This window comes from Octopus sinensis, linkage group LG4 (assembly GCF_006345805.1).
Source record: "Octopus sinensis linkage group LG4, ASM634580v1, whole genome shotgun sequence".
In the NCBI taxonomy this organism is placed as follows: domain Eukaryota; kingdom Metazoa; phylum Mollusca; class Cephalopoda; order Octopoda; family Octopodidae; genus Octopus; species Octopus sinensis.
Genome location: NC_043000.1, coordinates 126,835,415 through 126,859,568, shown reverse-complemented (window position 1 = coordinate 126,859,568; position 24,154 = coordinate 126,835,415). Strand labels below are relative to the sequence as shown.

Here is a 24,154-nt window from a genome sequence, read left to right as displayed (position 1 = left end):
TGTGTTCTTGAGCAAGACACTTTATTTCACATTGCTCCAGTTCACTCAGCTGTAGAAATGAGTTATGACATGATTGGTGCCAAGCTGTATTGGCCTTTGTCTTTCCCTTGAACAATATTGGTGGCATGGAGTGGGGAGACTGGTATGCAAGGGAGACTGCTTCCATAAACAACCTTGCCCGGACTTGTGCCTCGAAGGGTAACTTTCTAAGTGCAATCCCATGGTCATTCATAACTGAAGAGTGTCACCCTAATTTTTTTTTTACACTCGATAGAGTAATCTGAATGCTAAAGGTTTAAAGCCAGTTCCAAGCTAAGCCAAGCCAATAAGGGAGCCTGTACATAGTTGTAGGACCTGCTCAAAGTAGTAACTACAGCTTTCTCAAATTATCATCATCATTACTTTAAAATCCACTTTTTCTATGCAGACAGAATTCATTGAGAAAAAATTTCTACAGCTAGATACTCTTCCTGATGCCAACTCCCAATTGTTTCCAGCCAGGGTAATATTTTCCCATGGCTGTACATGTTTTTTATAGAAAGTATGTCCAAAGTGAACAACACAGCTTGTTTACAACTATCAGGCAATATCAAATGGAGAGACACACACACACGCATACACACACACCTCATCATTGTCATCATCATTTATTGGCCATTTTCCATGCTGGCATGGGTCAGACAGCTTGACAAGAGCTTGCAAACTAGAGGACCGCACCAAATTTTATTGTGTGCTTTGCCATGGTTTGTTGTTGTTGTTACTGGTAGTGGTGGTCGTGGAGGGGGAGATATGTCAGGACGTACTTTCAAGACACAGTTACGGGTGATTACCAGTGAAGTGATACAGAAGATTACGCTGAGTGAGTAAGCAGAGGTGGGTGGGTTATATTCTGTACACATATAATGAGCACCTTTCAGTTTCCATCTAACAAATTCACTCACAAGGCTTTGGTTAATCTGTGGCTAAACTCAAAACCAAGTGTCTGGGTAACAAACTTCATAACCACTCAGCCATGTCTTAAAAACAGATGTGATATATTATCTGGTAGTTCAGTTCTGTATAAGCTGTTTGTTGTGGGTGTACAATGAAATCTTCACAGTTGAACTATCTTTCATTATGGATCTGCTAAATTAAAGCTGACCCAGAGCTAAGCAATAACCTGAACAACAACCAGGTCAAAGTGTTCTGTACTAGTTTTTCTTCATAGATATTGTATAGCTTCTGTATTAGAGCTTTATATTGTCAAACACTTTGGTATTATTTGTAACACACACATGCACATAAACATGCATACACACATATGAGTATATGTGTGTGTGGTTTTGTATAAGTGTGCATATACATATATAAACATATATAATCACAATATATATATATATATATATATATATATATATAAGGTGCAGGAGTGGCTGTGTGGTAAGTAGCTTGCTTACCAACCACATGGTTCCGGGTTCAGTCCCACTGCATGGCACCTTGGGCAAATGTCTTCTACTATAGCCTCAGGCCAACCAAAGCCTTCTGAGTGGATTTGGTGGACGGAAACTGAAAGAAGCCCGTCGTATATATGTGTATATATATATATATGTGTGTATATATATATATATATATATATGTATGTGTGTATATATATTTGTGTGTCTGTGTTTGTCCCTCCAACATCGCTTGACAACCGATGCTGGTGTGTCCCCATAACCTAGCGGTTCAGCAAAAGAGACCGATAGAATAAGTACTAGGTTTACAAAGAATAAGTCCTGGGGTTGATTTGCTCAACCAAAGGCGGTGCATGGCCACAGTCAAATGACTGAAACCAGTAAAAGAGTAAGTGTGTATATATATATATATATATATATGGTGCCCACCACAACAGAATTGAGAGCCTAAAACCAAGGTGCCACAGAGAACTGGTTAGAATGAAAGTGTATGCAAATCTACCAGATGAACCGTGTCTGCAGTAGTGATGGCCAGTTTTGTCACACTGTGTCATGTGGTATTGTCTAAGTAAGAGTAATTACTTTATATGTGAAATATAAAGTTGTATTATGATTCCATAACTTGGTTCCATTGGTCAGGCAACTTGAATATTCACAAAGAATCCACTGACTCCATTACTTGGAGTACACAGTCGAAATGGTTTTTATCTTCTATCATTTATCATTTATCCTTTACTTGTTTCAGTCATTAGAACGTGGCCATGCTGGGGCAAACTTTGAAGAATTTTTGGTCAAATGAATCAACCGCAGCACTTATTTCATTTTTAAGTCTGGTACTTATTCTATCAGTCTCTTTTGCCAAACTGCTAAGTTATAGAGATGTAAACATCAGCAGCAGTTGTCAAGCAGTGGTGGAGGACAAACACACATAATGGGCTTTTTCAGTTTCTGTCTACTAAATCCACTCACAAGGCTCTGGTCAGCCCGAGGTTATAGTAGAAGACACTTGCCCATGGTACCATACAGTGGGATTGAACCTGGTGTGGTTGTGTTGTTGGAAAGCAAGCTTCTTACCACACTACGATACCTACGTTAATGAGGAAATTAGTGAACTACCAACTCATTCATGGGTGATGGGTTCAAATTTGCCGGCAGGAGTTTTTCTGACATTTCCAAGAAGAATATTTAATTCTGTATGACTGAGTTCCCATAGCTGCTTGAAATCAATAACAAATCAATATTATGGGTCATTAATTGATAGATATCCGTGATATCAAAGGTCAAGCAGCTGGCTTTATTCATTGCATTAATGAGTCAGATATATATATAGATATTTATAATCTTGTGTGTGTAGATATATATGTGTATATATGTGTGTGTGTGTGTGTGTGCATGTGTGTGCACGCACACACACACACACACACACATATATATATATATATATATATATATAATGTTTATACATGTAGATGTAGGAGTGTAATTTGAGGGAGATTTGGCTGCTATTCATAAGCAGCTAAATCAAGCAGAAGACACTTTCTACTATATAACTATAGATACATTATATCTGAATGAGAACACGATGGTCATAGCACAGATTCTTTTGATCATAGCTCTGCTCAATCACAGCTGTCCAGGGGCTAAACAACAACGATAACATGTAAATGTGTATATATGTATATACATGTATATTTGAAAGTACACAAACATACACACATGCTTCAAATGTAAGGCACAAAGCTATTGACGCTCCATAGCATGAATAAATGGTTTTGCCACCAATCACAGACAGGTAGTCATCCTTCCAGTTCATATGAATAATACATATGAACGTACTGAACTGCCTCAAAGGAGAGCGAAAATCTTTATTATTTTTTGAAGACAGTGAGTTGGCAAAATTGTCAAAATACTAACTAGATGTATATGTATTTTAGCATTTAACTTCATCCATCCATATAATAAGATCAAATCCTGGTTGCATAGTCTTTGACTATCATTTCTCTCTCTCTCTCTCTGTCTCATATTTAATAAAATAATGTACCAGACACATTCTTTAGTTGAGTGAATCAACTGCAGAACATGGTGTACAGTCTATTTTTGAGGCTATAATTTGTAGCCTTGTGCTGGTTATAAGAAATTGTTATAAAACTATATGTATGTATATATATATATATATATATATATAGAGAGAGAGAGAGAGAGAGAGAGAGAGACTGTGTTAGTTGGCGGCAGCCTCTGTCCACCTTTAGGAGATAATAATAAAAAAAAAAAGAGCGACTTAAAGTGTAGATTTTACAGATAGACCATATTTTGTGTAGTGCAGTATATTTAATTTATAGTCCTTCCATAATTGGCAAATTTCCAAGTATGTTTGTGTCACTTAATATCATTTTTATTTCTTATAAGTATATTCTCAGAATATTTTTCTTAACTTGGATGGACTTGGTATTTCTGTTTTGGAATCTGGAATAGAAGAAATAACGGAAACCTGTCTCCAGAATAAATTACAGATATTACAGTAATAAAAATATTTCAGGCAGCAACAAAACAAAACAAAAAGTTGGTGGGATAATGAGATGACAAAGAATATTATTGGAATGGTTGAGGTGCTATTTGTTGTGATGGTGGTGCCTGTTGTTGTGATGATGGTCTCGTGATAGTAATGTGTTGATGATGGTGGTGGTTGTGGTGGTGGTGGTGGTGTGGTGATGCTGCTGCTGCTTTTAACGGTGGAGGGGAGAAGGAGGAGGAAACAAATATTTAGCTCCTGCTTTGTTTTGCTTATCTAAGTGCAGTTCTCTGTAGCAAAAACAAATTATCTCAGGTTAGAAATAAATAAAGAAGAAACAAAAAAGAAATGCAAATATACCAAAATGGAAACAAAAGTCTGTTTTTCTTTTTTGTTTTTTAATTTCCTTTTAGAGTTTGATATTTCCTCTATAGCTACTAGTCTTGTACTATTCTATGTTTTGGCATCTGAGATTTCCTATATGGCTACCAGTGCTCCATTCTATACTTTGAGACCATACTTTTCTGTATATTGTTTTAATTTTGTTGTTATTGTTTTCTCATAACCATTGTTAATGAAACTTACCAGGTAAAGATTGATACAGTTTCTACGAGATTATTGGAATAAAGTAATCAAGTAATACAGACCCAGGCTGTTGATAATTTGGTATATCAACCATCTAGCTATATATATTGGTATTTTTTTTAGCAAACTAAGAGAACTGTGTGTGATTGACAAGAAAACTTCAGTCTAACATAACAGCTTTCTTCATAATTATGTATCATTTTATTCTGGACGTAGCATGGTTAAATGGTTAAGAAGATTTGCATTGCAGTCACAAGGTTCTGGGTTCAATCTTACTGCATGGCATCTTGGGTGAATGATTTTCACCATTGCCTCAAATTGACCCAAGGTTTGTGAGTGAAATTAGGTAGTTGGAAACTGTGTTGATGTCATGTGAATGAATTATACTTGTAATTCAAAGGTATATTCTGTTGTGTCTGGGAAGATTCATTTTCTTTTTGTGCCTTATAATTTATCACACTCACCGGTAAAATTTTCACTTATTTCTTATTTTTATTTTCCAAAAATTTTCGTTGCGCCTTGCAACCTTTTCAGTAGTCTTCAAAATGCTGCAAGACACAACAAAAATTTTAGAAAAATAAAAATAAGAAATAAGTGGAAATTTTACCGGTGAGTGTGTTAAATTATAAGGCACAAAAAGAAAATGACTCTCCCCAGACACAACAGAATATGCTTCAACACACGAACTCACATAAAGTATCTTGCAAACCAAATTCAAAGGTATAGTCTTTATCACCAAACTACTATGATGAATCTACCTGAGGATTATATTTATGGTCTATGTAGGCACAGATGTGGTTGTGTGTTTCAGAAGTTTACTTCACAGCCATGTGGTATTGGGTTCAGTCTTACTCTGTTGCATCTTGGGAAAGTTTTCTCAACTACAAACTTGAGTCAATCAAAGCTTTGTGATTGGGTTTGGTTAACAGAAATTGAAAGAAGCCTATCATATATATAGATATAGATATATGTATTATTATTACTATTATATATATATATATATATAGAGAGAGAGAGAGAGAAAGAGAAATGAATGGAGAAAGAAGGAGAGACTAAGAGACGCATGTACATATGATACACATCTCTCTCTCTCTCTCTGTGAGCTGGCCAAAGCCTTGTGAATGGACTTGGTAAACCAAAACTGATAAAAGCCAGACGTATATATGTGTGTGTATGTATATATGTATGTATGTGTGTGTGAGACCTTGTCTTTACATTTCATGGTAGTTGTAAATGAGTGTCACATGTCTGGCCAGGGGGAAAATAATACCTTGCTAGGGTACAGGTGAGGGTTGATGACAGGAAGGGCATCCAGCTATAGAAAATATGCCGCAGTAAACTCCTTGCAAGCATGGAGGAGAAAACATTAAAATGATGATGATGACAGTGGTGGTGCTAGTGCTAGTGGTGCTGGCGATGGTGGAAGTGGTGGCGGTGTGTGTGTGTGTGTGTGAGAGAGAGAGAATTTACATACTAATTCAATGAGTAGATAAACAAGCAGATTGAATGATTGAATCCTCATTGTCAAAACTTAAGGAGATCAATGTGCTTTTAATTTATTCACTGCATCATCTCATGGCAATGTTCTATAGATTAAGCTGACATGATTTAATAGCTTGATATTCTTCTAATCGCTAATCATTGGCTCAGTAAACCTGGTGTATTTATTAGTATAATATCAGCATTACATTGAGGCACTCTGAAAGCTTAGAGAATCCAATGGGAGAAAGAAATCAAGCAAGAATCTAAAAACAGTCCACTATCACTACGACACTGCATGACCACATACATCTGTGGCAACAAATCTAGCAACCAGCATACTGAGCTGGTCTGTGTTTCCTTCCTTCCATCATGCAGTTCCATAAGTGCAGGAACGAAATTTCCTTAGGGTGTGCAAACCCAGGAGCAAACCTTTTTATGAATAAGGTTGAATTTTTTCCATCTTAATATCAGAACAAACACAGATATAATAAAGGTTTCAAATTTTGGCACAAAGCCAATGATTTCAAGGGTGCAGGCTAGTCAGTTACATTGACCTTGGTGGAATTTGAACTCAGAATGTAAAGACGGACAGAATGCCACTAAGCTTATTGCCAAGCATGTTAATGATTCTGTTATCTCACTGCCTTAAACACATCTCTTTTATCTCTTTTACTTGTTTCAGTCATGTGATTGTGGCTATGCTGGAGCACCGCCTTTAGTTGAGTAAATCGACACCGGGACTTACTCTTTGTAAGCCTAGTACTTATTCTATTGGTCTCTTTTGCTAAACCACTAAGTTACAGGGACGTAAACACACCAGCATCGGTTATGAAGCGATGTTGGGGGGACAAGCACAAACACACGTGCTCTCATACATGTACACACACACACATACACACACACACACACACACACACACACACACATGCACAGAGAGAGAGAGAGGTAAATTTCCAAATTAGGTTGGTAGGGATATACAATCCTAGCAGGTACTGTATTGGCTTTTACTGGTTAATAATGCTGGCTAACCTCCATGAATGTAGAAAAACTTCAGTTTGTTTATTTTACTATCTTCAGTAGATCTTCACATCAGTATATCCACATGTCTCTATAGAGACTGCATGCTGTTGGAAGAGAAGAAATAATAATAATCTCTGTTCACCTTATTATTAATTTATTATATATATATATATATATATATATATATATCATCATCGTCGTTTAACGTCTGCTTTCCATGCTAGCATGGGTTGGACGATTTGACTGAGGACTGGCGAACCAGATGGTTGCACCAGGCTCCAGTCTTGATCTGGCAGAGTTTCTACAGCTGGAAGCCCTTCCTAATGCCAACCACTTCAAGAGTGTAGCAGGTGCTTTTACTTGCCACCGGCACAAGGGCCAGTCATGCGGTACTGACCACAGCCACACTCAAATGGTGTTATTTACATGCCACCTGCACAGGAGCCAGTCCAGCGGCACTCGCAACGACCTCGCTCAAATGTTTTTTCATGTGCCAGTAAGGCGACACTAGTAACGATCACATTTGAATGGTTCTTTTTATGCGCCACCGGTACGGAAGCCAGTTAGCTGCTCTGGCAATGATCACGCTCAGATGGTGCTCTTAGCGTTCCACTAGCACAGATGCCAGTCATCAAATTTGATTTCAATTTCAATTTCCTCAACTTGTGTATATATATATACATGCATACATGAGAGGCTTCTTTCAGCTTCTGTCTACCAAATCCAATACAAAGCAATCACATGAAAACATGGCCAACCATGAGGAAATATTACTTTGCTCAGAAACAGGTCAAGTTGGTGACAGGAAGAACATCTTAGTAAATTGGTCTTGAGGAATTTCCTCTGACCTAAGCAAACATGGAAAAGTAGATGTTAAAACAATGGTGAGAATGATTATATATACATACACACACACACACACACATATATATATATATATCATCATCATCATCATCATGTAGCATCTGTTATTCATGCTTGAATGGACTGGACAGTTTAACCAGACCTGGCAAGCCCAAGAGTTGCACCAAGTTCTAGTCTGATTTGGCTTGGTTTCTATAGCTGGATGACCTTCCTAATGCCAACCACTTTACAGTGTGCTGGGTACTTTTGATGTGGCACCATACATGTGCTTTTACATGGCACCAGCACAAGGCTCTTCCAGGCCCATCCTTTTTACCAGTGGGCTTTAGTAAGGATCTTCTTGAGTACAGTAAGGCATCAGCTATTGTGGCACTTTGTCATCTCATCTGAAAGGTTCACACATATATGCTTTCTGAAATTGGCACAGGAGTGGCTGTGTGGTAAAAAGCTTGCTTCCCAACCACATAGTTCTGAGTTCAGTCCCACTGCATGGCACCTTGGGCAAGTGTCTTCTCCTGTAGCCTCAAGCCGACCAAAGCCTTGTGAGTGGATTTAATAGATGGAAACTGAAAGAATCCCATCATATATATGTGTGTGTGTGTATGTATGTGTGTCTGTGTTTGTCCCTCCACCATCACTTGGCAACTGATGTTGATGTGTTTATGTCCACGTAACTTAGTGGTTTGGCAAAAAGAACTGATAGAATAGGTACTAGGCTTACAAAGAATAAGTCCTGGGGTCAATTTGCTCGACTAAAGCCAGTGCTCCAGCATGGCCACAATCAACTGACTGAAACAAGTAAAAAAATAAAAGAATAATAAACATACTCTTCATTTTTATGGCTCCAGAGAGGCTTTTGGCTGTTGCACAAGCACTGAGCTCTGAGCACACTGCTTCTTATAGCAGAAACTGCTGTAACTTAATGAAGTTGATTACTTCATTTCTGTTCCCTTATCATTCAGCAATTAATATATATGCTTGTGTATATGTGTGTGTGTGTATATATACTTAGTTATATATATATATATATATATATATATGATGCTTCATACATATATGTATGTGTGTGTAACATTCTTACACTTTCTCTGTTTCTGCTTAATTATCTTGTTCATTCTCTCTTCTCTCTTTCCTTCTCCACCTTAGTTTGTGGTGTGTTGTTAATCTTGTTGCTTTTGAGATCTTTTATGTTATTGTTTGTTGATTGTCATACTTTCGGTTCATTAAAAGAAGTTAGATGATACAGTCTCTGTGTGTATATACATGTGCGTTCATATCATCTGTGTCGGCATGCATCTGTATGTCTGTACATGCATGTGTATGTATGTTTATGTCTGTATTTGTGGTTATTTTTGTTACAAAAACAAAAGCTTCTAATTTTAACTTGATACCATCCCCAAAATATGAATTTGTGTAAATATTATTTCTTTCACTCTCTCTCTCTCTCTCTCTCTCTCTCTCTCTCTGTCTGAACATGTATATCTGTATGCATACAAATATATATATATATATATTTAAACATATTTAAATTTATATATTTAAATATATTTATATTTGCATGTTTATATATATAGTTATATATATATATATTTATATATATATATATATATATATTTATATATATATATATTTATATATATATATATATATATATATATATATATATATATATATTTATATATATATATATTTATATATATATATATATATATAATATATATATATATATATATATATATATTTATATATATATACACACACACACACACATAAACATATAAATATATATTTAGATATAACACAACTTAATTGACATTTTCCATTTATCTATAAAATGTTCAATAAATATTTAACTAGTTAAAAAATTCAGGGTTGTAAAATGTGTCTGTATGTTGCAATATGGAAGAGAATTTGAAAACCCAGATATACAAACACACACACACACACACACACACACACACACACACACACACACACAGGGGTAAATGTTCAAAGGAAAGTAAATGGCACTTAACACATGTTAAAATTATTTATTAGAAGGTTAACTCAACCCTACATTACATAACATTTCATAAACATAGATCGCTGCCTAAATCTTTCAGATATCAAGGACCAGCATGAAGTGAAATAAAATTGGATTGTAATTGAGAATATTTGGGAGCCTCTATAGGTCACTACCAGTCACATGACTAAATTGATAATATAATAACTGAAAATTTTGTTTGTTGTTCCATGTGGTTGCTGGGACAGCCTAGCTGTTCCAGTTGGTCTACAAACTGACAGCTTATCAATTTGGGGTTGAGAAGGAATGTGTGCTTGCTGTTCCATGTGATGAGGTAACCATTGCATTGGAATTACATTATTTATCAATGTGTAAACAACGTCCTGTATGTCAGCAGTAGTAGACTGCAGTGGTGGTCATCAGAAGGAGAATAATTTCACTATGCTTAGGCTGGAGTTGTTTACCCTGCAATATCATGTGGTCCAACTAGAGTTAAAATGATTAAGGAGTATTAGCAGCCAGTTGCTTGAAGTTTAATGATGAGGTTTTAAATTGATGATAGCAATAAAATAGATTGGTCTTTCCTATCAATAGATACAGCAGACAGTTGCATTATATGCAGTTTTTCGCGGAGGCAAAACTGGCCATTTCAAGCTCCATGTGACTAAAAGCTTTGTTATTTGTCTGATATTGAGGAAATTGTTTCTTTGATCCTGGGTCTCCAGAACATGTCAATAAAGTTTTCTCATTCCATGCACCTGAAGGAGGGCATATGTTGAAATCATTGTCTGTTAATACCATTAGATATGAGGGTAAATCCTACCATTACATATGAAGGTAAATCATGGCTTTTGAGATGCAGGATCCCCAGTTCCAGTGGACATTTTGTGAGGTTTGATCAGTTATTGAATTAAGTGTGGGGTGGGGGGTACATATTTTTTTCTCTGTTGTAACATGCTATGTTAGACTCATTATCTAGGCATTAGTAACTAACTTTAACAGTATGGCTATTAAGAAAAATGTGTGGAACTTATGGGTGTTTGGATAGTACTGTCTTATCTGGGACACAAAGCTTCTAGCTATATTTATAGAGACATCTACATTGTATGGAGGAGTTGGTGTGTAGGTGAAGGGTCCTACAGATACACTAGCTTCTCACTGAAGCCACTCCTAGTTAGTGTTTCATTATAATGAGGTGTGGTTCTGTTGAAGGGGTTTTTTCTGTCTACCAGTAAATTAGTGATTCTTCTGTTGATACTGATGACTAAATGTTTAGTTAGAGTTGGGGTGGTGTTTGAACTTCTTAAGTATGTAGCAGTTTCTTAGTTAAAGTTTCCTATGGCGTAGTATTTGCCTGACTTGAGTTGACTTTCATTGAGTTGATGGTAACAACTATATTTAGGTCCAAATCTTTGAAGATATCAATAAGGTTTTTTTCCTGAATTTATCAATGGTGGAGATGTTTATATTGCTTGAGAATGCCAGACCATCATCTCAGCAAAGGCTGAACTATGTAGATGTGTGTGTGTCTTTTTAGGGTAAAAATTTTTATTTATTCCAATTCAAGTGTTCCAAATAATAAGAGTGGAGATGAATTGATTTGCAAAATGTAATCAAAGAGAATAAAAAGGAACAAGCTGAATGAAATTAGGTCATTTTTGCCATAAATAATAGGTATTTAGTAGACTAAAGTGAAAGTACATGGCCAAATGGTTAGAGTGTTGAACTCACAATCATAAATCCGTGATTTCAAATCTGAGTCCGAGTGGTATATTGTGTTCATTTTACATTGCTCCAGCCCATTCAGGTGAAAATGAGTTCCAGTAACAGCTGGGGGTTAATTCCTATGGCATGAGTAACTAACTGGGAGAAACTCCAGCTTAATGGGCCTGTAATCTTGTGACAGACCAGTTTACCAATATCATTTTGCTAAGCTATATATTATGATAACTACATAATATAATATTGGTTAACCCTTTAATTACTGTATTTATTTTGAGATGCTCTGTGTTTCTTTCAAAGAATTTAGTAAAATAATTTAGTTATCATTAAGCTAGTGTTAGGAACATAAATTGTGACAAAGGTTTGGTGGAGGATTTTAATTCAAAACTTATGAAAACAAGACATTTGTACTACAGAACCAGAGGCAATTTCAGCTGGGTTCATATTGAAAGGGTTAAGAACTCATTTTGCAAGGTTATATTCAAACAAAATTTATATAACACTATATGTCAGATATTACCTTTACTTACCTTCAATTATAGGTAGTTATGTGGAACCTTTTGTGGTGTAGTATATGAAATACTATATAATACATCAATATATAAAGAAAAGCTTACAGCTGTTTTATGACAGCCGTCTAAATTGACAATTATTTTGGAATTTAATTGAAACACACAGTGGGTGTATTTTAGTGAGAAATATAATAATGAAAGAGCTAAGGTATTTTTAAATGGGAAATAAGAATATTTCATAATTATCTCAATATACCAAACTTTAATATGACGAGATGGAAGGGTAGGCATTGAATGTCACACAAAAACAGGTTGTGTTTTTGTTTTTCACTTTTTAAGGAATGGTCTACCAAAATTGTTGAGGTGTGTCTTGGTAGCTTGTGTACTTTATATGCCATCAAATACAGTACACATATACATTCAGACACACATGCATGCCTATCTATATATCTATCTACCTGTCTGCCTCTTTATTTGTGTGTGTGTGTATGAATGTGTATGCATATACATGTGTGTGTGTATGTAATTATATACATACATACACACACAGTGAGCAAGTCAGATATATACATGTATATATGTAGAAAGACAGATAGCTTGATTATATAGATATGTCTAAATGTATTGCCTTTGATAGCATGCTTATATGTGTACACACACACACACACATACTCGTACACACAAATAAATGTATACATACATACATATACTTACATATATAAATACACACATATACATACAAACATATATATATATACATGCATACATACATATATATACATGCATACATATATATATATATATATATAGAGAGAGAGAGAGAGAGAGAGAGAGAAAGTGTGATACATGTATAGAGTTCTCATACTTTCTCTGTGTCTACCTAATTATCTTGTTCATTTTCTCTTCTCTCTTTCTCTGCAGTTCACTGCCTTTCTCTGTGTGTGTGCATGTATGCGTGTTTTTACTCTTGTTAGTTTTGAGATCTTCTATATTATTATATTATTTCTTTTATTATTTTATATTACATTATTTCTCGAATGTCATACTTTTGGTTCATTAAAAGAAATTAGATCACACAGCTGTGTGATTATATGTCTCTGTGTACGTGTGCATGTATGTATGTATGTACGTGTGTATGTATGTATGTGTTTATATGCATGCATGTTTCTACCTATGTGAATGTGTGTTTATGTGTGTATTTGCATGCATGGATGCATGTGTGTGTGTGTTTGTTCGTGTATCTGTGTCAGGTTATTTTTATTATAGAAATAAATGAAGTTTCTTTCTAATTTAACTCAACACCATCCCAAAAACATGAATTTCTGGAAAAAAAAAATCCTATCTCTCACTTTCTTCCTCCCCCCCTCTCTCTCTCTCTCTCTCTCTCTCTCTGTATATATGTGTGTGTGTGTGTGTGTTTCTCTTTCTATCTCATTCACTCTCTGCCACACACACACACATAATTTCACTCACATTTACTGTGCATCCTACATAAAAATAATACACATATACGCAATTCTTATGTATTTGTGTGTGTGTGCATGTATACGTATGTGTGTGTGTACATGTGTGTGCATGTATGTGTGTGTGTGTACATGTGTGTGTATGTGTAATGTTAGGTATAGTAGTATGATTTTGCCTGTAATGAAAAGTTGTTGTTTAACACTTGTATGAGCCAACCTAAGATCAAAAATAAGTTCTATCCATGACCATCATACCTTTTTAGTATATTTAGGACTATATTATATAAAACGTTTTACCTTTTCTAAGATGGTAGGAGGTGATTAAAGATAATTTCACTGGTATTTCTAGCAATTTGAACAACCACTTAGAGGCTCTACCTCTGGCTTATGTAATATAATGCTTAGTGCAGAGGTGTGTATTGAAAGAGAGAGAGAGAGAGAGAAGAGAGAGAGAGTATCAGAATAGGAGAGATAATGTTTTATAAATAGAGGTATAAACATCTTGAGTAAGAGTCTGAGCACAATATGTGCATGTGAGTGAATGTACATGTGTGTGTATATATGTGTGTGAGTATGTAATACATATGTGTGTGTGTATATTGTGTGTGTGTGTACCATTTATCTGCTTGAAAAGCATAATGCTCATGTGTTTAGGGGATAGATGAGTGGCAGTAGAAGGAGAGTGATGGAGTATCTTATAGTATTTGGTTGTATCTCTTTACAATCTGAGTTCGAATTCAATCAGAATCATCCCTTTATATTTCTTCTATCCAGGGCCAGAATAAAACAAAAAGTATTGGTAACAGAGTGCACTCTGCCTTTCAACAAATGTTTGGCTATGAGCCAAAGTATAAAGCTATATTTATGTGTTTTTAAGGAAGCATTATAGTGGATGTGTTTGTTTGTGTGTGTATGTGTGCACTCATATTTGCACACGTGTGTGTGTGTGTGTGTGTGTGTGTGTGTGTGTGTGTGCACGTGTGTGTGTGCATGCATACATCTGTGTATAAAATAAAATATTGTGGATGTCAATATGTTAGTCAGTGCAGCTGGTTAGCCCCACAACTCAAGATTAATTGTTGATTGAGTAGATCTATGATCCAAGGCATTCCAGCCATGACCATTCATATTGATTTCAGAATAATGATGGAGAATATAGGATGCATAGGATAATGTTGGTCAAGATGCAATATGTATTCTTCTCTTAAAGATGGTTAAGTGTGATTTGAGGTAGATTTGGCTGCTTTTTTTTATTTAGCTAACCAAGCAACCTTCTATCTTTCGTGGCTCACTATCCTCACTTTCTCACTGTGTGTGTGTGTGGTTGTATGTGTGTGTGTGTGTGCGTTACTGATGTGTTCACTGAGAAACACATGCATATACCAAAGGTTGGGTGGGGCTAACCTGCTGTATAGTAAACTTTAGCTTGTATGTGTTTCTGTGTGCATGTGTGTATGTATGTATATATGTATGTGTGTATATGTATGTATACATGTGTGTACGTATGCATGCATGTATGTGTAGTCACACCTGAATTCTAGTTTCTCTTTATTGTTTACTGAAGTACATATCTGAACACATATACATATATTCAGAGTTACAACTATAATCACACACACATACTCAGTAGTGTACACCCACACATACTGTCAGTTTCCTATTTATGTATGTGTATAACTTTCACTTATGGGTCACCTGAAGGATAAGTTAAGTTTATCAGTAAAGCTGTTGTTTATGTCCCAAAGAATCTACCATCACCTTACTACTGCTAGTAGTAGATTTTTAAAACCCACACTGTATAGTCTTGCATTTCTTTTACTCTTTTTTAAATAAGTAAATTTATAATCACTTAAACAAATGTTTAAGATTGTCTTACATAAATATTAAGAACTTTTCACTCTGTGTCAAACAATCAGAGCCTCTACATGGCTATTTAAAGTAGTAGGCATAGCAGCCAAAATTCTGTATCAAATCGCTCCCTTCCATCTTAAAAGACAAAGAAAGGACACTTTGGATATTACAGTCCTAGAAACATTAAGCCCTAAAACACTCAAAACCTCTACATTTATTTGATACACTAGACATAGCACCCAAATTCTGTCTAAAATCACACTTTACTTGCTTCAAAGATAAAAGGACATTTTAGATATTATAGTACCAAAAATATCAAGCCCTAGAAAATAAGATGGGATGGATAACCTTAGTTGGAAAGCCTTTCATCATAGGTCTGTTCAGTCAGAGCTGACCTGGGAGTAAACAACAATAACATCTATACAGAAGACAGGATCCACAGCTCCTACCTCAACCACTTGTTAATTAACAGTAACAACAACAGGAACATCTGTATGAACTTCTTCAATCTTTTCTATACTTCTGGATATATTTACTCTTGTTCATATTTCAGTTTAGAAAAGCAAGAATGCTGTCTTCTACATCCCATTCTGCTGGTTCTAAAAGAGACAGGCAGTGAGGAGGAGAAATCTCTGTAGACCTGTGTAATACAAAACTATTATCACTGTTGTTGATACTGTTTTGACTATTACAAGCATCACTACCATGAACATTGTCACCTAACTCCCAAAACCATTATCTCTGACTATTACAAGCATCACTACCATAAACATTGTCACCTAACTCCCAAAACCATTATCAATAATAATGTTGATTGTTGAGAAATATAAAAGCGCTTTCTACCTTCAGGAATATGACAGTGAACTCAAAAAAAGAGAAACCGAGAAAGAGGAATTAGTCTCAGAGAGCAAGGTTCTAAAGGAAAGGAGTGGCGAGAGACATAGAGCAGAAATTGACTGCAGGGTTCAGCAAGCTGATCAAAAATGGCAACATTTGCAAAGTGTAATCAACAACAGGTGAGTATATTGTTGCTAATTATTATTATTATCATTATTATCATCTTCATTGTCATCATGTTTTTCAAGTTTCATATGAGCTTCTATTGCAGCACCCATTGCACATTTAAATTTTTGGTGTGTCTTGCACTGTGGGGGGAGTTCAGAATTGTGTTTTGTATTTATTATTTTTGTTGTTGTTATTGTAATTCACTCATCTTATTTTTATTGCACACTTTCACTGCACAATGGTAATTCTCCCAGCTCGTTACGTTTTAAATTCAAATACCGTTGGGGTCAAATTTTCCTTTCATCCTTTCAGGGCTCAATAAAATAAAATACCACCTTTTTGCCTAAAGTGAGAATTTTTTTTCTCCGCAGCATACTGCAGTAAAAAGCTTTTATAGGTTCAAATATGTCTCAGGGCACTCTGAGCTGGCTACAGTGTTCTAACACTTTTGTCTAAACAAGAATTTTCTTCTCCACAGCAAACAGCAGTGAAAAGCCTTCAGATGTTCAAACATATCCCAGATATATTTGAGCTGATCTACAATACCAGAATTGATATATTTGACTAACCCTGTCCTTTCAAAATTGTTGGTCTTGTGCCTGTGCTAGAGATAAATATTGTTTTTAATTGCACTTCATAAAGTGGCTGACTTCCTTTCAAGTATAGGACCTCATGGAGGCAAGGTGGCTAAGTTCCTTTCGAGCATTAGGCCTCATGGAGGCAAAGTGGCTGAGTTCCTTTCTAGTGTTGGGCCTCACAGAGGCAATGACCAAGACCTTTGGCATTATGTTGTGCTTTAGATGAAGACCCATCAAGCCGAGCAAAATCACAATCATGGCAAATACTGGTGTCATGCAAATGGAACCCATGCCAGTGTGGTTGGCATTAGGAAGGGCATCCAGCCATAGAAAACCATGCCAAATCAGACTGGAGCCTGGTGCAGCATGCCAGTCCAGTCAAACCTATTTCTTTACTACCCACAAGGAGCTAAACACAGAGAGGACAGACAAACGGATTAAGTCGATTACATCGACCCCAGTGCATAACTGGTACTTAATTTATCAACCCCAAAAGGATGAAAGGCAAAGTCGACCTCTGCTGTATTTGAACTCAGAACGTAGCAGCAGACAAAATACCGCAAAGCATTTCGCCCAACGTGCTAACGATTCTGCCAACTCGGCCAACCCATGTCAGCATGAACAATGGATGTTAAATGATGATGATGATGATGATGACACCAATGCCCATCTTTAGATAATATATATTGTTGCTCAAATTCACTTCCCTTAGTCCTTTGCAAGCCATTTAAAAATTTCAATTTCCATTCATGTGCGACTTTTTTTTTCCAAATGAAGCAGCATGTAATAAGGACTATATAAATTTCACAGAAATCTGTTTTAAGTCATGAGGTACATGGACAACAGTGGGAATCTAAACAATAACATTTCTTATTTCTTTATTGCCCACAAGGTGCTAAACATAGAGGCGACAAACAAGGACAGACAAAGGGATTAAGTCGATTACATTGACCCCAGTGCATAACTGGTACTTAATTTATCGACCCCGAAAGGATGAAAGGTAAAGTCGACCCCGGCGGAATTTGAACTCAGAACATAACGGCAGACGAAATACCGTTAAGCATTTCACCCAGCATGCTAACAATTCTATTTATTGTCATACAGTCTGGCAGATTCAAACATGAATATGCTGCTCATTGTTGTATTTCATTGTCAAAGATTATTTTCTCCCTCTAGGCAATGTGTATTCATAATAGTGTCTAAAAGATGTTCTCTGATGATGAAATACAACAGTGGTCAGCATAATCATGTTTCAGTTTGCCAGAATGTTTTGGGAATGGGTGGAAACAATACATACTTTTAAAGGATTTCCAAAATTGTCAGTTTGTGCAAAATTTAGGAAACAAAAAAGATTTTAAAATTGGTTATTGATTTTTTTAATTCTTTTATCAGGAAGCACAAACTAGAAGAAACTATGCTAGCTGTGCAACAGTTAGACGTCAATATGAAGGAACTTCAGAACTGGTTGAAGCACATGGAAGATGAATTGTTCCCTCCTTTGACATTTACTAAGTGTGATCATCAGGAGATAGAGACAAAACTAGAGCACCATCAGGTAAGGGCTCTGCCACCTTTTAGTATGTTACTCAAAAATTTTGTTTATTTTCTTCACATTTAGTGTGGACATTTGATATGACATTTGAAAACCAGTTTTTGTATGTTGGTGGCAGGTCTGAAGTGTGCAGGCCTGGATGTGTAGTTAAGAAGCTCACTTGGCAGCCACATGGGTTCAGATACATTTCCACTTTGTAACACTTTGGTCAAGTGTCTTCTATTATAGCCCCAGGCCAACCAGTGCCATATGAGTTTGGTAGATGGAAATTAAGCCTATCATGTGGGGAAAGGTTTGTTTGTGTGTGTATGTGTATCTGTTCGTGTGTGTGTTTGCAAGTATCTTTGTCTTTTCGTCTCCTATGACAGCATAACAACTAGCATTGGCTTGTTTACACCTCAGTAACTTAGCAGTTTGGCAAAGGAGACCAATAGAATAAGCACCAAACTTTAAAGAAATAAGTGCTGGACTTGATTTATTTGACTAAACCCTCTAAGGTGGTGCTCCAGCAGTAGCTGAAACAAGTATAAGATAAAAAATAAAAGACATTGTTAAAAAGATAAATCCACATGTTGCCTAAATAAATAATATGTTTTTCTTCCAATGAAATTAGATAAAACAATTTATTTTTGTTAGATGTTCTTCAAAATACAATAATTCTTGAATGCACAAAGAAAAGAAACATTTTCCTAACAAAATTTATTTTGTCGGTAATGGGTTTTTTTGTTGTTTTCAGTTTTTTTTTTGTCAGTTTTATATGTTTATTTCTGACTGTCCTCTTGTCTATTACTTATAAATTATGAATCAGTTTGTTATTTTTATATATTAGCACTTCTTATGATAAATTCTTTGCTATAAAGACTATCTCTATTCCCAGATATGATTTATAGAATATTAATATGTATATATGTTTAAGAGATTTTAAATGATTTCCATAAATTTTATAAGTGAATAATGTCTTCTCTTAGATTAGATATTAATTCATAACGAAGACAAAAAAAAAGGAAGAATCAATCTATAAATATTTGACCAGAATTAACAATAAGAATTAATTAAATATGGGATATAAAGCAAGAAGTAGATGATGAACTAAACAGCCGTTGTGTAAAGAGGAAGATAGTAAGATAGCTGGTGCTGGTTTCAGACAGTTGGCCATAACAAAGGAAATCAGAATAGAAACAGCTGGAGAGAGAAAACTTTCAAAAATCGGTTCAACTGCTGCAAATATGGAAATAGAGAGGTTAATATATGAGTGATTTGATTACAATTACAAAGAAGAGGAAGATGGTAATTAACCTTTTAGAGCACTTATTATTAATGAAATAGGAAGTGAATACAATGAATCAGTTGGTTACAAATGTTAAAATAGCCTGGTGTATTAAAAAGGTTAATACTTGTATATATGAGAAAGATACTGAGAGAGGGAGGAAGAGGAGGAGGAGGAGGAGAGAGAAAGACAGACAGAGGTTATAAAAGCAATCATCTTCTCAAGAAAGTGCAAAATAGAACATAGCCAGCCATCACTCATGAGCAAATATGGCTTGGAAATGTGTGCCATGATTTTTAGCTATTTGTTTTAGGTGTTTGTGTAGTCACAAGCAGACTTAGATACCCTTCTGGAGCCAGGGGAACATCTAGCTCAGTCCATGAATTGATCCCCAAACCTGATGACTATGAGCTAAATACCTTAACCACTAGGTTGTGTGCCTTTACTCAAGAAAGCACTGATTAGTATTATGTATCATTTATATGTTTATTCAATGTGGACAACATTTCAATGAAATAAGTAAGCTTCAGCCAACTGTGGCAGTACACAAGTTCCAGACGAAGCTAATTCACTTCACTTATGCTACTATTCTTCGGGGAGGGGGGGGGGGGCAATCAAAACAGACCAACCTCAATATGCAACTGGTACTTAATTTATCAACTCCTAAAGGATGAAATGCAAAATCAACTTTGGTGGAATTTGAAATCAGAACATAAAGATCAACGAAATACTGCTAAGCATTTCACCTGGCATGCTAACATTTCTGCCAGCTCACCACTTTTGTTTTAAAGACTATCACCTCATTTCCTGTCTATAATAATTTTTTGATTTTGTACCAAAGTTACAAATGAGACATGTCCAATTTTTTAAATGTCAAGGAGTAGCTGGATGGTTTAAAAATTCATTTTGTAACTACATAGTTCCAGTTTCAATTTCACTGTAAAGCACCTTAGACAAACGTTTTCTGTTGTAGCTTCGGGTTAGCCAATGTCTTGCAAATATATGCCCCCCCCCCACACACACACATACACAGAGTAAGCTTCTGCTTATTATGAGTGTATGTATAAATGTTCTTTTTTTTTTGCTTCTTTTAAAGAAATTTTAAAGATAACAGCTAAATATTTAATGGTGGAAGGGCTGAATACTAATCACAGAGTTAAATTTATCATAAAATTCATTTTGATTGGGCAAATTTTGCCTAGCAGTTTACTCAGCTATCTATCTATCTATCTATCTATCTATCTATCTATCTATCTATCTATCTATATATATATATATATATATATATATATATATATATACTCTTTTACTCTTTTACTTGTTTCAGTCATTTGACTGTGGTCATGCTGGAGCATCACCTTTAGTCGAGCAAATCGACCCTAGGACTTATTCTTTGTAAGCCTAGTACTTATTCTATCAGTCTCTTTTGCTGAACCACTATGTTACGGGGGTGTAAACACACCAGCATCGGTTGTCAAGTGATGCTGGGGGGACAAACAGAAACGCACAAACATATACACACGCATACACATACATATATACGATGGGCTTCTTTCAGTTTCTGTCTACCAAATCCACTCACAAGGCTTTGGTCGGTCCGAGGCCATAGTAAATAACACTTGCCCAAGGTGCCATGCATTGGGACTGAACCCAGAACCATGTGGTTCATAAGTAAGTTACTTACCACACAGCCACTCCTATGCCTATATATATATATATATATATATATATATATATATATCATCATCTTAACATCCACTTTGCCATGCTTGCATGGGTCAGACAAGATTCATTGAGGCAAATTTTTCTGTGGATGGATTACTTTTCTGTTATCAACAACCCTCTCCTGTTCCCAAGCAAGGTAATATACCCCTGTCCTGTCTATCATACAACAAATATGGATACAATGGTGAATGGGAAATGAATGACACCATCTGAATGAACCTTTTGTTTACAGTCAACAAATACACATGAAGATTAGGGAAGATATGAACTCGCACAAACACAGATATGCGTAGACACACACACATATAGACCATCACCATCATCATCCTCTTTTACGTGTGCGTGCACACACACACACACACACACACACACACACACATCCATTGACTATCTTCAGATATACATATCTGAGGTGCCACGCTGTAGGATCAAACCTCACAAGTGTGTTGTTGTAAAATGAAATTATTAACTGCATAGCCATGCATATGACAAAAGATGTGTTTGTATGTGTGTGTGTGTGTGTGTGTGTGTGCGTGTGTGTGTGTACACACTTTCATGCATGTTCACATTCCTATATATTTATATTATCACCTTTTTCATATATTTATTATCTATACACAAGTTGCAATTTTCCACGTGAAGCAACTGTCAGCCTGTGATTTTCAAAGACAAAAGCTTGATATATTGGTTTGGATTAAATATTCCATTGCAATATACATTGCTTTATGAGTTTGTACTGCTTGTATTCCATTCCACTCATTCGATTATGAACAATAAACTTGATTCTATTTGCCTCCGATAATTTCACTGGAAAATATGTACCGCTTTGTGTGTGAAAATATCTGTCATTGTGAATAACGAAATTCCAGATATTTTGATCAGAGTTCTATTTGTAAAATATTTGACTGGAATAATAAGAGCCCCAAATTATTCTTTATTTGACATCTGCATAAAATGAAAGAATAAATCTATGTTGTATTTGCTGCATATAATTTAGGCTTGCTTTTGAGGTGATGTTTTTTTGGACTTTTTTTCATCCTGCAGTTGTAACTCAGAAATATGAAAGAGAATTTATGAGACATTTGGGCTCAAAGGAAGTTTAGTCAATAGAATATGAGTGTTTAGACAGGAACCAGGTTAAATCCACCCAAGATTAGTTCTTCCAATGATTTTTCATACAGTCTCTGTCAATTAAATTTCACTCCCAAGGTTATCATAGAAGAAAGATACTTTCACAAAGATTGATCCATTAACCCCTGAAGCCACGTATTTGTGAAACAAACTTATTAACTACATATCCATCATGACTGCACCGTACTAAATATTTTTTTTCTTTTTATCTTTTTTCTTTTTCCTGACTCTCCTAATATATACTATTCAGATTACTCTGTCAAATGTAATGGTTATTTACTTACATTGTGTTGAATCATTTCTGCATTATCTTGTAGCTTCGATATTTTGATGATGCAATTGATTTCTTTTAGAAGACATTGTAGGGTAGGTGTGACAGGTTGGATGTAACCGGTTTGAATATAAAATAGAATATTTAGGCCACATATGACCAGTTTAAATACTAAGAGTTTGAACGGTTGCAAATCAACACCTGCAAGAAAGACATGACCAGTAAGAAGATTCTGAGGAAGGACTATGCAAAGTGGTTAGTGAAATTCCTGGGAGAAGAGGAAGATTGGACAGAACAAGAGTGATAAGCAGTAAAAAAGCCAAGGGGGTCAGGAATGCCTGACAGGAGGAGGTTACAAGACCAGCAGCCTCAAGGAACAGCATCTGGTGTTGTAGCAATAGTATTTAGGATATTTATTAAGGTAGTTGTTACTCCTTTGTTTAATTGATAAACTAATAGAAAAGCTTTGGAAATACTGGAGAAAGGATTTAGTTTAGTTGAACTTTGAATATTATATGGAGTTTTTTTTACCAATCCTACTATGTGGTAACTTGGGCAAAAGTGTCTTACTACAGTCCCAAGCCAACAAAAGCCTTGTGAGTGGGTTTGGTAGACAGAAACTGAAAAAAGCCTGTTGAATGTGTGTGTGCATGATAGCATCACTATCACATTGTTGCTTGATTCCAGTCTTCAATGGAAAAAACATGCCATGGGAAAATATTAGCTTGCTAGGAAATAGATAGGGGTTGGCAACAGGAAGGGCATCCAACCATAGAAAATATACTTCAACAAAGTCCATCTAACCCATACAAACATGAAAAGGCAGCGAGCTGGCAGAAGCGTTAGCACACCAGGCGAACTGCTTCGTGGTATTTCGTCTGCTGTTACCTTCTGAGTTAAAATTCCACCAAGGTCAACTTTGCCTTTCATCCTTTCGGGGTTGATTAAATAAGTACCAGTTATGCACTGGGGTCAATGTAATCGACTTAATCACTTTGTCTGTCCTTGTTTGTCTCCTCTGTGTTTAGCTCCTTGTGGGTAGTAAAGAAATAGGTATTTCATCTGCTGTTATGTTCTGAGTTCAAATTCCGCCGAGGTTAACTTTGCCTTTCATCCTTTCGAGGTCGATAAATTAAGTACCAGTTACGCAGTGGGGTCAATGTAATCAACTTAATCCCTTTG

General features: G+C 35.7%; 1 protein-coding gene across 9 annotated transcripts in view; it reads left to right on the top strand.

The window, feature by feature from the left end:
• The window catches only part of LOC115210341 (nesprin-1), an 870,646-nt gene that overhangs the window by 789,322 nt on the left and 57,170 nt on the right, over window positions 1–24,154 (top strand). For all 9 annotated transcript variants that reach the window (XM_036502466.1, XM_036502469.1, XM_036502465.1 and 6 more), the window contains 2 exons: window positions 16,293–16,459; window positions 18,419–18,581. In XM_036502466.1, the coding sequence (XP_036358359.1) occupies window positions 16,293–16,459; window positions 18,419–18,581 (330 nt within the window). The remainder of the gene's footprint in view (window positions 1–16,292; window positions 16,460–18,418; window positions 18,582–24,154) is intronic.